The sequence below is a fragment of the Physella acuta genome, unplaced genomic scaffold (assembly GCF_028476545.2).
Source record: "Physella acuta isolate Inbredline_101_S28 unplaced genomic scaffold, ASM2847654v3 ptg001417l, whole genome shotgun sequence".
Classification (NCBI taxonomy): domain Eukaryota; kingdom Metazoa; phylum Mollusca; class Gastropoda; family Physidae; genus Physella; species Physella acuta.
The window spans coordinates 31,371-44,186 of record NW_026732932.1 but is presented as its reverse complement, the minus strand read 5'-3'; the positions used below and the strand labels follow the sequence as shown (position 1 = coordinate 44,186).

The 12,816-nt window shown below is 31.8% G+C and overlaps 1 protein-coding gene across 1 annotated transcript; it reads left to right on the top strand.

Annotated features, from left to right (window-relative positions):
• Positions 1-378: 378 nt before the first annotated feature.
• Positions 379-880, top strand: LOC131927555 (large ribosomal subunit protein bL27-like). Its single transcript, XM_059283262.1, has one exon. The coding sequence runs from the start codon at positions 393-395 to the stop codon at positions 816-818; it is 426 nt and encodes a 141-aa protein (XP_059139245.1). The 5' UTR covers positions 379-392; the 3' UTR covers positions 819-880.
• The last annotated feature ends 11,936 nt before the right edge of the window (positions 881-12,816 follow it).

Genomic DNA, 12,816 nt, shown 5'->3' with positions numbered 1-12,816 from the left:
CGAGTTGCCATCCCACGTAGTGTTATATTAGAATATTCGAGAAAGTTTAGGGGAGATCACTCCCGGTTTATTAATAACACTATTCACATTAGAATCTATAAACTTTAATTTTATGCTAAGCGTTTTTAGAGACATCTGCTGTTTTGATTTTTTCTCTTGAATATTTTATGTTTAATACAATTCAAACCAACGTTTATCATAATAATATTGCGCCAATTAAAAAGCAATATTCGCAAACATAAGTAATTTGGTAAATGTAGCATTCCGTCACATTGAAGTAAAGGATCCAACTAACTTGTCGTTCAACTGAATTCTATAATCCAGAAATAAGAATTAACAAAGTTTATGCTTACTAACAAAAAGAAATCTGGACTGGTACTAGCTTATGAAACATGTCTTTGAGCCAGCTTTTCACAAGCTGGAAACTGCCCTCCGCAGCCTTGACATTGTTTAAAGCATTACCTGCATTAAATAATCAGCCTGTCAGGTTTGCAGCTAAAAAGGCGGGAGGCACAGTGCGAAACCCAATTGGTAAAACAAAAAGAAAACACAGAGGCATTAAAGCTCATGATGGACAGTTTGTTCACAAGGGCTCTGTGATTGCTACACAGTACGGCATCAGGTTCTATCCAGGAGAGAATGTTACAATGGATAATGACTGGACCCTGCGAGCAGCTTACGATGGTATTGTTGTACATACAAGTGAGGTACTGAATCCTTACCCTGACAGCCCTCTTTATGATCCAGTACAGAAAGGGGCAGTAATTCACAAACAATTCTTCCACATTATACCTACTCCTCTGCATGGAAAATTTTAACTCGTATCAGAAACATAATTGTTCTTGTGTAATATAAAAAATTAAAACAAGATCCTCCTTGAAAAAAAAAAAAAACAAAGTTTATGCTAACTGAAAGACAGTGTGTTGTTGCTTACCTTCCTATATGATAGGGAGAGCCGTGTGTCAACAGAATGGGGAAGTGATGAACGAACTCAATAGCGACTCTTACATTTCACGTGCTACCTCTTGTAACATTTGATTCAGATAAGTTAGCCGAGGTTTATTGTTGATATGAAACAAAATATCATCATCAATGTATATTTTCCAAAAAACTAGCTAGTTAACCACATGCGTGTTTCAAATGTAGCAGAACTGACAACTAGGCTAACCAAACATTATGCCATATAATATGTAGGACGTCATTATGTCAACACAGCTCAGATGGGTACCTGACTAACGTTTGGAAAAACTGCGGCCACAGCTAAGACCTCCGTACATAACCCGTGTGATATAGTGCACTTTGATCTTAGCCAAAAGGCAGAAAAGTTAAATGGTACAATCAATCTCTCGACTAATCAGACCAATGTGGGGAATGCTTTAAATGGCAGTTTCAATAACGTGATAGAGGATTGTATCAACACACGGTCTTCCATATTGACCTCAAACACAACTTTATATTGAGCTATATCTGACCCGCTCCCAAAGTAGCAGGTGCAAATTTTATAAGGTCAGATATTTTATATTTTAGTTCATTTTAAATGTGTATAATATATTAGGTTTGCTACGGTGTACATATTGTTATTTTTGTTAACATATGCAGAAAAGCACTTACTTTAATTCATGCTCCGAAAGTTTTCAAGGGAAGTAATTACCTGTGTAATTGACATATCAAATACACTGAATGCGTTCGAAATAATTCAAACAAAATAGGCATAATGTTTTATTTGTCAAGACGTGCTCGCTTTAAAATACTATTTTTCGTTTAGAAAACGATAAATATTGAATATTTGTCTTTGTTTTCAATTTAAACAGTGTATGCAATTGAATAATAAACACAGTCGCGATATGTGTTACAAATATAGAAGACATGTGATGAAGTCTAATTGATCACTATTGTCTTGCTAGTGAGCGTTTTTTATATGAATTTCCTGATTCAATGAAGCATATATATAAATAAAAAAAAAAAAAAAAAAAAAAAAAAAAAAAAAAAAAAAAAAAAAAAAAATGAATTATATAAAAAACTTCACAACCGGCAGAACGCTATTCGTGCAGCCACTATTGAAATAACCTTTCTGTTTGAAGAGTGTCATTAAAACCTTAACACATCTTTTATAACATTTCTTCGGAAATCCCAGACTGAACCTAATTTAACCCACTTTTATAGACCTACTTATGTTTTAAACACCGACTATGCAGTTATAGATTGCCAAAAATAGAACCATTTACACACAAGTTAATTCATGTTGACCAACAATGCAATAACACAGGGAGGAACATACACATTCGCAATCCCCTAATCAGAGACATATTTCAGTATACACAGGATAAAAACACCCCATCATCCATACTTAGTTTAGACCAGGAGAAAACTTTCCACCGATTAGTGCACACATATCTTCACACAATTCTCAAAGAAAACAATTTGGATAAAAATCAGTTTTTACAACACACACAGCCACCTGCTGATAGATCATACAATTAATGAGACAACGCCCCCCCCCCCCGACCTGACATCCCTTTACATACTAGCATTAGAACTCATCTTAGAAAGCATTAGGTACAATACATAAATCTGAGCAATGGACATACCAAACTTATCGAACACAACAATTTTAGCCTACGCAGACGATACAGCTTTTACTCTCCAAACAAAAACAATCCATATCCTTAATATTCTCCTGTCATTACAATGTCAGTGGCTTCACACGTTATGTCTGTGTCTTGTAGATCTAGTTAGATTATGTACATTTGGTTTTAGCCTCGCAAAATACCAATTCATGTTATCATTTTTTTAAATATTTTAATCCTTGGGGGTAGGCGCCGGTAATTTTTTTTTAATATTCGTTTACAGCTTTTTAAAGGTACATCAGCGCATGCAATTCCACTAAAAAAATAGAAGAACAAATCTTAATAATTAAGACAACGGCGGTCATCTTGAAAAATTAACCCCTTCCTAGTAAATAAAACCTGTAAAGTGCAAAACACAATTTCATAAAAACGTTTTAATAACAAGCTTTAATGTAATATTGTACTAAAAAGGAGAACATAAATAATAGACTTATTTAAATAACTATAAAGATAAGCGGGGTTCTCTTCATAAATATTAGTAAAGGTATCCAATAGATACTGAAGTGACCCACGCTTTTCTTTATAGTTATCTACATAGTAGTTATAATTTATTTTCTCCTTTTTAGTGCATTATTACTGAAACGCTTGTAATTAAAATGCTTTTTATGACTTTTTTATTTTAACACTAGATTTACATGACTAAAAACCATTGCGCACCTATTGAACGTGTCTAATAGCGCGGAATAGTTTGATGAGACAGCCTACTTATTTGGACACAATTTTAATTAATTCATAAAAATTAATCAGGCAACATATTAAGTCAAATGTAATGTCATGTTGCATTGTCTTCATGTCTCGACCCACTTATTAACTACGAACCATATATGTCAGTTAGAAATGCCCGTTATTTCGCTTGGGCGTTTCGATCTAGACTGAGGACAGATTGACGACAGAGAAAGTGAGTTAAAAAAAAAGCTTGTAAAAAAAAAAGAATAACACTTTTCATTTGTAATGCAAAAATAAAATTACGAAAATAAATCAGTTAAAAATGCATGCCAAACTTTAACCGCTTGTTCAGAACATATCAACAAGCTGTCAAAGGAATACAACAGCGGAAATATCTAGTTAATCAAGAACGTTGTATTTTCCTCCCCTATTGATAAAAAAAAACATTACATCTGACCACCCATTGAACATACTCGATCGATCATAACATCTAATGTGTTTATTTGTTTCAACTGTATGCATATGGTGATACAACCAGTGATGACGCACGTTTAAGTTATAGAAGTCAAGTAGACGTTAACAGAAACAGAGCATAACGTAGTTAGGTAGACCAACATAATTAACAGGAGATGACCGGTCAAGTGATACGGTCAGATGACCACTGAAGCGTGGGTCAGTAGTTAGGTCAGCAGTTAGAGAGAGGTAGCGCTAGGGGGTAAATGTAGAGAGCTAGAAGCAGATAGTGTTAGGGATGGTCATAGAAGTGTGTAGGGAGAAATGTAGTGTTAGTTGTAGTTAGATAGTGTTAGTAGACAGTCAGGTGTTAGGACGTAGTTAGGGTAGGAGTTAATGTCATGTGTAAATAAGGAACTGTATTTTATTGATACAGAACTTTTTTTTTGTGTTGATTCCACACTGTACAAGGCGTACATAAGAATAGGCGATCACCGTAATGAGTATATATATATATATATATATATATATATATATATATATATATATATATATATATATATATATATACCAGGGGTCGGCACCCTGCGGCTCGCGAGCCGCATGGGGCTCATTGTAGTATCTGCTTTAAATGACAGTTCTAATAACTGAATTAAGGATTGTATCAACATAATGTTTGCTATATTGAACTCACACGAAGCTTTATATTAAGCTAGATGTGACACCTTTTATTGAAGCTTATTTTTAATATGTTAGTATTTTTTTCTTGCTTGAAAGTATTGCAAGTGAAATAATTACCTATTTTATAACCATAATATATTTGGAATGAATTGGAAACAAATACAAACAACACAGGCATATACATTTCTGCATCAAAAGTAATTAATGTGTATCACTTATGATACAATTATGTAGATGTACGTTTGTTAAATGTTTGAAATATGTATGTAATTGCAAACGTACATACAGTAGCTTTATGTTTTACTAATTTAAAAAACAACCGAAGAAATCGAATAATCGATGGTGCATTTTTCACTTTATCGCTTAGTATATTTACGAAAACAAAAATAGATTTTATGATAAAAACGTCGTTGATCTCACACTACGTCTTTCCCATTACCAACCACTCTTTACTTTAAATTTTTATTTTTTTTATTTTGGAAATATGTATTATTAGGCTAGACTATAAAATATATAGCCTGTAATGTGTTAAAATAGATACATATACATTTTGCGCATAATGTATGTTAATAAATGTACCATACTAACTAAAATCAAATGCATGTATTTATTTACAAATCAGGTTAAGGGAGGGTTGAAATAGGAGGCTTTGGTAACAGGAGAAAAAGTAACGACTCATTGTTGCATTAAAAATTAGAAAAAAATAGTTGTAACCATCATGTTGCTTTGTTAAGAAAGTCAAGCTAAGATTTCAATTAGAAAAAACAAGAATATAAATACTGCTATTAAATGTTTGATGTGATTTTGTGGCAGTAGTTTGGTAAAATGAAGTGTGATATTATTTTGCGTGTGTAAAAAAACTAACACATTCATTGTATTTAAATATTACTTTAAAATTGTTAAAATGTATGAGATAAACTCAGGTATTTTGTCTCCATAACTTGTTTCAAATAGTTTATTTCGCTTAACTTGTAGTGCAGTGTTTTGTTGTCTCCCTTCTTATATTTAACAAAAAATAAATGTCAATTTTAATTTGGTTACTAAAAAAGAAAGATTAGGAAACATGAGCCAAACACTTGTTTACACTAAATATTATTTACGGCCAGTTTATAAAGGCAACATTTTATATGGTGATAAAACTATTTGCTTAAGAAAACCGCTTTACATCACCAACATAAACGGCGGTGAAGAATTGATGTTCTCTTTTTTTCAGTAATTCAAATTAATTTCAGATGGCATACGCATACTTCTGCCCCAATTTTTAGTGACCTTGATGTTCACCCTGCTACATTGGCACTATATAATAGGTCAACTTGTTTAAGACATATATGAAATCAGAAAAACATGTTTTCGAGATCTCAACTGGGATTAAATATTGTGAAGTGCGTCGATTAATTCGTAATGTGATTAATATGGTGGTTACCACACTGATGATTACTAATATGTAAAAATTGGATAAAAACATTATAGGGCTGGTAAGTAGGTCACCAACCAGTTCTACTTCTTATGCAGGATTTATTGAGACGTAGAACTGGTTGGTTACCTACTTACCAGCGCTATACTTATTTTTAAGAAGCCTTCATCAACGAATTTTTACATATAAGTTATAAACTTTCATTAAACTTTCATAACAAAGACATTAATATAAATATCACATTTTGTAAGTTTTAATCACTTCATTAAAGCTTAATATATTTTACAAACTTCAATTTTATGATTATAATCATTTTTTAAAGTATATATTGTATGTTTGTTTTTTGTACTTGGGAATGACATAATTGTATAAACGCTTGCTATTACTTATTTAAATTAATTGTTGTTTTAAAATCTTTAAACATTTCAATTTAGCCGAATTGCATGAGTGAAAATAATTTCTCTCAAAATGAACACACCCATGTGAGTATAATAATTCGGAAAAAAAGTACATTATATGGGAATATAATACACCTTAAAAACATTATTTTAAGCATACAATCAATTTAAAAGTAATGTCACTTTGCATCGCCATTGTATGTTGACCAACACACCAAGTTTCGAAAAAAAAATTAAATGCTAGATGTCATTGACATTTTTTTTGCCCGGTTCAACCCATGGGTGGAGGGGAAGGTTGGTACTGGAGCGACCGATGATTTAAATGGACACAATTCTTGTAACAAATATGTATCGAACACCATTCCCCCCCCTCCTCCACATTCCCCAAAACACCTACCCCAGTATGTGGTCCGATTATTCTCTAACGAAAGACTGTATATTTGGATATCGCGGCTTTAGACAAACCCATTTGCTCTTGACGAACAGAGTCCACAATGAGGTCACTTTTTTATCTTGTTGTTACCGCACTCCGATTTAAACAAAATATGTTCATATATTCAAAGGGTTTTTCGTTTATTTTTTTTTTATTATGTTAGATCTAAGCACAATTCAGTTATTATCTCAATATGCATTATGTCAAATAAGAACACTTTATATCCAGGATTAATGACTTTTTAATGTGACCTTACTGAACACAGTAATGTATTTCCACCTTAAATGTTATTCTTAAGACCAACAGTCAAAGGGAAACAACAACGGAAAAATAGCATAACATATGAAGGTACTATTTAATTTCCCTACTTTTACATTACACCTATCTTCTTATGGAATAAACTCGCTAATAAGTCTAATCATAACTGTAATTAATGAATTGTTTTAACTAGTTACATATAATACTTTGCACATAACCTCTAAATATATTATTACACATGTAAATATCAAAGTAATAGTGCAAATGTATACGAAATAGCCATTACTCTTGTCTCGATATTTGAAATAATCTGTGTACACATAATTTGACATGATAGGGACAAGCAATAGAAAGACAAGGGTGATTTCGATACACCTAACATTACATAGCGATATATGTATTCAGACCTTTATATCTAACATTTGCGTTCGTATCCAGGAGATGAATCTGTAGGACGTCATTAAGTCCATCTAACTCAGATGTGTACCTGACTAAGGGAGGAAAAACTACTGCGACAGGTAAAAAAAACCTCATAAAACACATAACAAATACTACACTTTGATTTTAGTTAAAAGGCCGAGAAGTGAAATGGTGCATTCAATCACTCGACTACTCCGACCATTGTGTTATCTGCTTTAAATGACAGTTTCAATAACCTATTAATAATTGTATCAACATAATCTATGCCATATTGAACAACACATAACTTTATATTGAGCCACATCAGACCTGCTCCCAACATAGCCATTATATATCATACATACACATTTTATATTTAGTTTTTTTTAATAGGCCCTATGTCTAAATGTTAGTAAAATATCTAGCATCGAATTACAAAACAAAGTAGTGATTATAGTAAAGTAAGTCTAATTTACTGTTAATCTTGTTGAGCAATGTAAGTGTTATATTGCATGTTTTAAATTATTATTTTTATTAAAATAAATTATGTAACATTTATTTGGAAATCCCAGACTGATCCTGAAAATACCCACAATAGGACTTGTACGTTCTTGTTTTCTTATGCACGGAGACATAACAGTGTTAGATCTAAATCAACTGTTGTTGATAACAAAAAATGGCGGATATTTGTTACTTGGTCCCGCGAAATTAATTGTAATTAAAGTGGTAATAATTGTTTACGTAGCCTAATGGCCACGTGATGACCACGTCATGACGTACTCAACAACACTAAAGATGTGGTTCCACAATTTTTGCCGTTGGTGTCTGAAAGTTAAATATGTTTGTGTAAACTAAATATAGCGGCCGGATAAGGGACATAATATACACATTATTTTCAAACCGATACAATACATTAGAGTACATTGCATTAATGTGCATGCTGTTACACTTTTATTTTTGGAAACAATAAAAAAAATAGCATTACAATCAAATTTGTAATGAAACGTGAGTTGTCGTTACGTAAACACTGATCTCCTAATTTTATAACGTTTGACTTTAATTACACATTTGCCATGTAATCAATCACACGACATACTCAAGAAAACACCTTACATCAAATCGTATTTTAAACATATCTAGCAATAAAACGACAACTCAACTGTTTTATTTATTACTTAGTGAGTTTACATTGTGTTGACTTATAAGAAATTGAGTAAGGGAATTGAAATGGATCAATTCATTGTTTCCCCTCGTGTTCTTTCCTGTTTGATTGAGACAACTTAGATCAGTTATCACATTGAAATATTCACTCACAGTAGATCACACGGGTCACCAGCAGTAGCCCACGGGTCACCAGCAATAGCCCACGGGTCACCGCAATTTTATTACGGGTCACTCACTGTAGAATATGTAAAAAAAAGGCATTTTGTTTATTTTGATATACAGAATATTTCGGGTGTCTTTAAAAGTAACTTAAGATAACCAAACCGTATTCTTTTTTTTTTTTTTTTCAATTGTATCACTGGTTTAAATTGATATGAAGAAACAACTAATTTGGTTAGACATTTTGAATATGTATGAGTGTTGTCAATACAACTTGAGTAAAATGAATGTTTAGCATATTATTATATTTTTAATTGATTTATAGAGATAACGATATGAAGCATCTATTCGTGTTTGTTGGCTCATGTGCTATATTTTGAGAGAAAATAATCGGAAAAATGATAGTTTAATTAAAGTGCCATAAATTGTAACTCTTCAATTACATTTTTTTAAATTATTAAAATATATGTGGAATAAATGCATATGAGTAAAACATGTATAGGCATATTTAAATCTCCTATATGTATAAAACACTTGTGTGGACAAACCACATCTTAGCAAAGACAATGAGGTAAAAAAAAATAACATCGTTACCTACAAACCACTTATAGTCAAAGCCCCTGTGTTCAAATCGTCTGTAGCATTTTAAATGTGTATTATCCTGTTACATACACATTAGTTCAGAGATGAGTTTATTTGAAAAATACAAATAAGTAATAAACAAGTAATTACAGTTTACTGTACCGTAATATTTCAGAGCAGATACCGCGTACGTTATTTTCTTTGCCAACCTTATACAATAGAAATCACAACCAGAGCCGTATCAATGTACCTAACTACGTGACAATGATCAAGGGGGAGTATAATTAATATATACGTATATACACATTCCATTTTTTAATTGCGAAAAACATTTTGTTTTCTTAAAATATATCAGTACTTATTACAAAAAAAGATTATTTAACTCATATTTTAATCTAAATAAAAAACACATGTACATAGTATCGTTTAATTTGTGTTTGATGGTGTCGTTACTTTGGAAGCAATGTGCTTTTAATTGAATATATTTTATAATTAGTTATGATATATTTTACTAATAGTATATGGCGTTCAAAATAACTGATGATTTAATAATGATACATTTTTTTTCCAGAAAAATGAACGGGGCAATTAGTCCACTCAGGTCAGATGGGTTACCTGACTCCGTACATAACCCATATAGATATTACACTTTGATCTTAGTCAAAATGTCGAGAAGAGAATCGGTGCAATAAGTAACTCGACTACTCCGGCCACTAATTTAAATGACAGTTTCAATAACTTGATTCATGAGTGTATCAACATAATACCTGCCATATTTAACACACACACACAACTTTAAATTGAGCTACATTTGACCATCTCTTTTAGTAACGCATACGTATCTTACATTGTTTCATAGTTTCTATATTAGTTTATGTTAAATGTATCCATATGATTCGATACAATGTCGCCCATATTTGTTTTTTGGTTTCATTTTTCCGATGCTGATATTTACCAGTATTTTTTTCCTTGTTTGGTTATTGTGCAAGGGAAGTAATTACCTATTAAATAGACCATTCGGTAAACGAATTCTAAAGAAAAAAAATAAATAAATCAAAGACGATTATTAATTTTTCTTTAAATTAGACGTTTATTTTTACAATAAAATGTTTCCAATAATATACAAAAAATAGTACATGCGCGTTTGTCTATTGTTTTAAATTGTATTGTAATTGCAAACATAAACACAACAGCATTAATTTTACTCATTTGAAAGACAAGCGAAGATATCGATTAATATATGTTTCGATATTGTTATTCGTTGTTTGGTGTAATATCCCTATTCGTTTAAAAGAAAATACATATTGAGAATAGAAAACTTTCTTCAAATGGGCCATATTTCTCAGAAAGCACACAGGGTCACCCATAAAATCCCAATCTTTAAGTCTGCCAATTAATTATAAAAAATTTAGGAATGTGTGGATGGCTGCTAAAGATGCAGCACAAAAACCAGTCTTTCAGCTGTTTGAGCCAGCCAATATGTTGGCTCTTGTAAAAGACCACAACTACTGTTGTCTACAAATGGAGGAAAACTTTTTGCAGAGCATTGGCCTAAAATAGATGGCAGATACATCTATACATCTTTTAGAAAAGAAAACAAGGGGGCAAAGCGCCAACAAATTGTGGGTTGATGAGAGACTAAAGAGGATTCAGTCTTCTAACTTAGGACGCATATGTAAGGCAACAGAAAAAGAAATTTAAATAGCTTAGCCAAAGTTTTAATGGATAAACGGGATAATAGTTCGCCTGCTTCAAGTTGTGGTCGAAAATATTAAGCTGTTGCTCTTAAGGAATTTACAATATCTGGAAAAGCTATCCAGTATATATAAATAAATAGTAAATAGTCAGGCCAAGAAATGTTTCTTCTTCTTCTTCTTTTTCTTCTTCTTCTTCTTCGTTCTTAAAGGTTTGTTGTGCTTTGATGTTAACCTAAAAGTTCGTTTCGCCACCTAGCGACAGGGGTGGCCACTCTGCGTAGCATTATTGACCCTTAGCTTATAACAGACTGTTAGTGAGGCGCAAGCAGGGTCAAATAATTGCAACAAAAAGGTGGGGGGGGGGGGGAGGGAAAGCAAGGCGTTATTTTTTACCTAAATTTGAATATATCTCAAATTATATACATAGAAATACAAAATGACTCATACATAATATAATAGAAAAGCTGCAAATGTCTAGGGTACTTTTGTTTTGTTTCTATGTGAAACTGGTCATTGCATAGCGCCTAATGGGAATGGGAATTAAAATAAGTAAGCGTAGATGGCAGCTAACTCTATATACGCATATTATGCTTAGATGGTAGATTTTCTAATATATTACATAGATCATGTCAGATCATGTTATGACGTGCAAGTCCTTTCTACCTAGGGATGACAAAAAACGAAAGTGACTAAATTGTTAAAAGGTTATTTTAATTGTATAAAAACAAATATGTATCAATTACATTGTATGCAAACTTGTGGTTACTAAATTAGGGTTCATCCATTTATGACGTACATATTTTTTGGGACTTTTAGTATCCACCACCCAACGTCCACACGTCCACTTTCAACATATATCATTTTAAAGGAGGTAGCTGTTAAATACTAATTTACTAAAGCTAAAGCCTTGCGCCTGTCAGTGGTAGAAACGATAATTTTACCGAATAAAGTAACTATAAAACTTACATAAAAATTACCAAAACATATCTTTACGGTCAAAGTTAGCACTATACCAATCCACTATATGAAACAAGCACATAAACACATTTTATATTTCATTAAAAAAACATCATTAGAAATTTCAACAACCAAAACTTATTGCACAGTACAATAAATAGATGTATAGTACTACATGTCATTACAACGCATATTAACACTTTCAGGCTTCAACACTTAGATATAATTAGAACATGTGAAATGTCATGTATCTATCTGAAATAGTACATTATATTAAAGCAAACACCGTAATTTCGGAAGGACAGACATAGGCTAATTTTATAATTTCATTTGTATTTCTTTTAAAGCTTTTTTTAGATCTAAACATAATTCATTTATCATCTCATATTGCATATAGCCAAAGGTCACTTTGTTAACATGTTTCTTTAATCTTAATTATTCATTTTTAGATTGACAAGCGAAGGGATACAAAAGAGGAAATAATGGGTTACTCAATACAATTGTATTTACCTCCCCTATTTATGTAATAGAGCATTATATCTATCCACGCATGCATATTACTCGATCACAATATCTAATCACTCGTGCATGCAATTATTTTTTTTTTAACCGTATGCATTTGATAATCTGCCTGTACTAATTCTTTTGACTATCACATTTTGCTTAGCAAGTAACTTCAGTAAATATTAAAGTATAGAGAATCGTTGCATTCAGTCAATCGACTACTCCGACCATTGAAGTGTCTGCTTCAAATATTTTAATAACAAAATTAAGGATTGTATCAACAAAATGCATGCCATTTTGAACTCACACACATTTTTATATTGAGCTACGTGTGACATATGTTATTTTATTTTATTTTTAGTGTGTTCATATGATTAAATAAAATGTCCCTATATTTTTATTTTATTTGAATATTGCAGATACT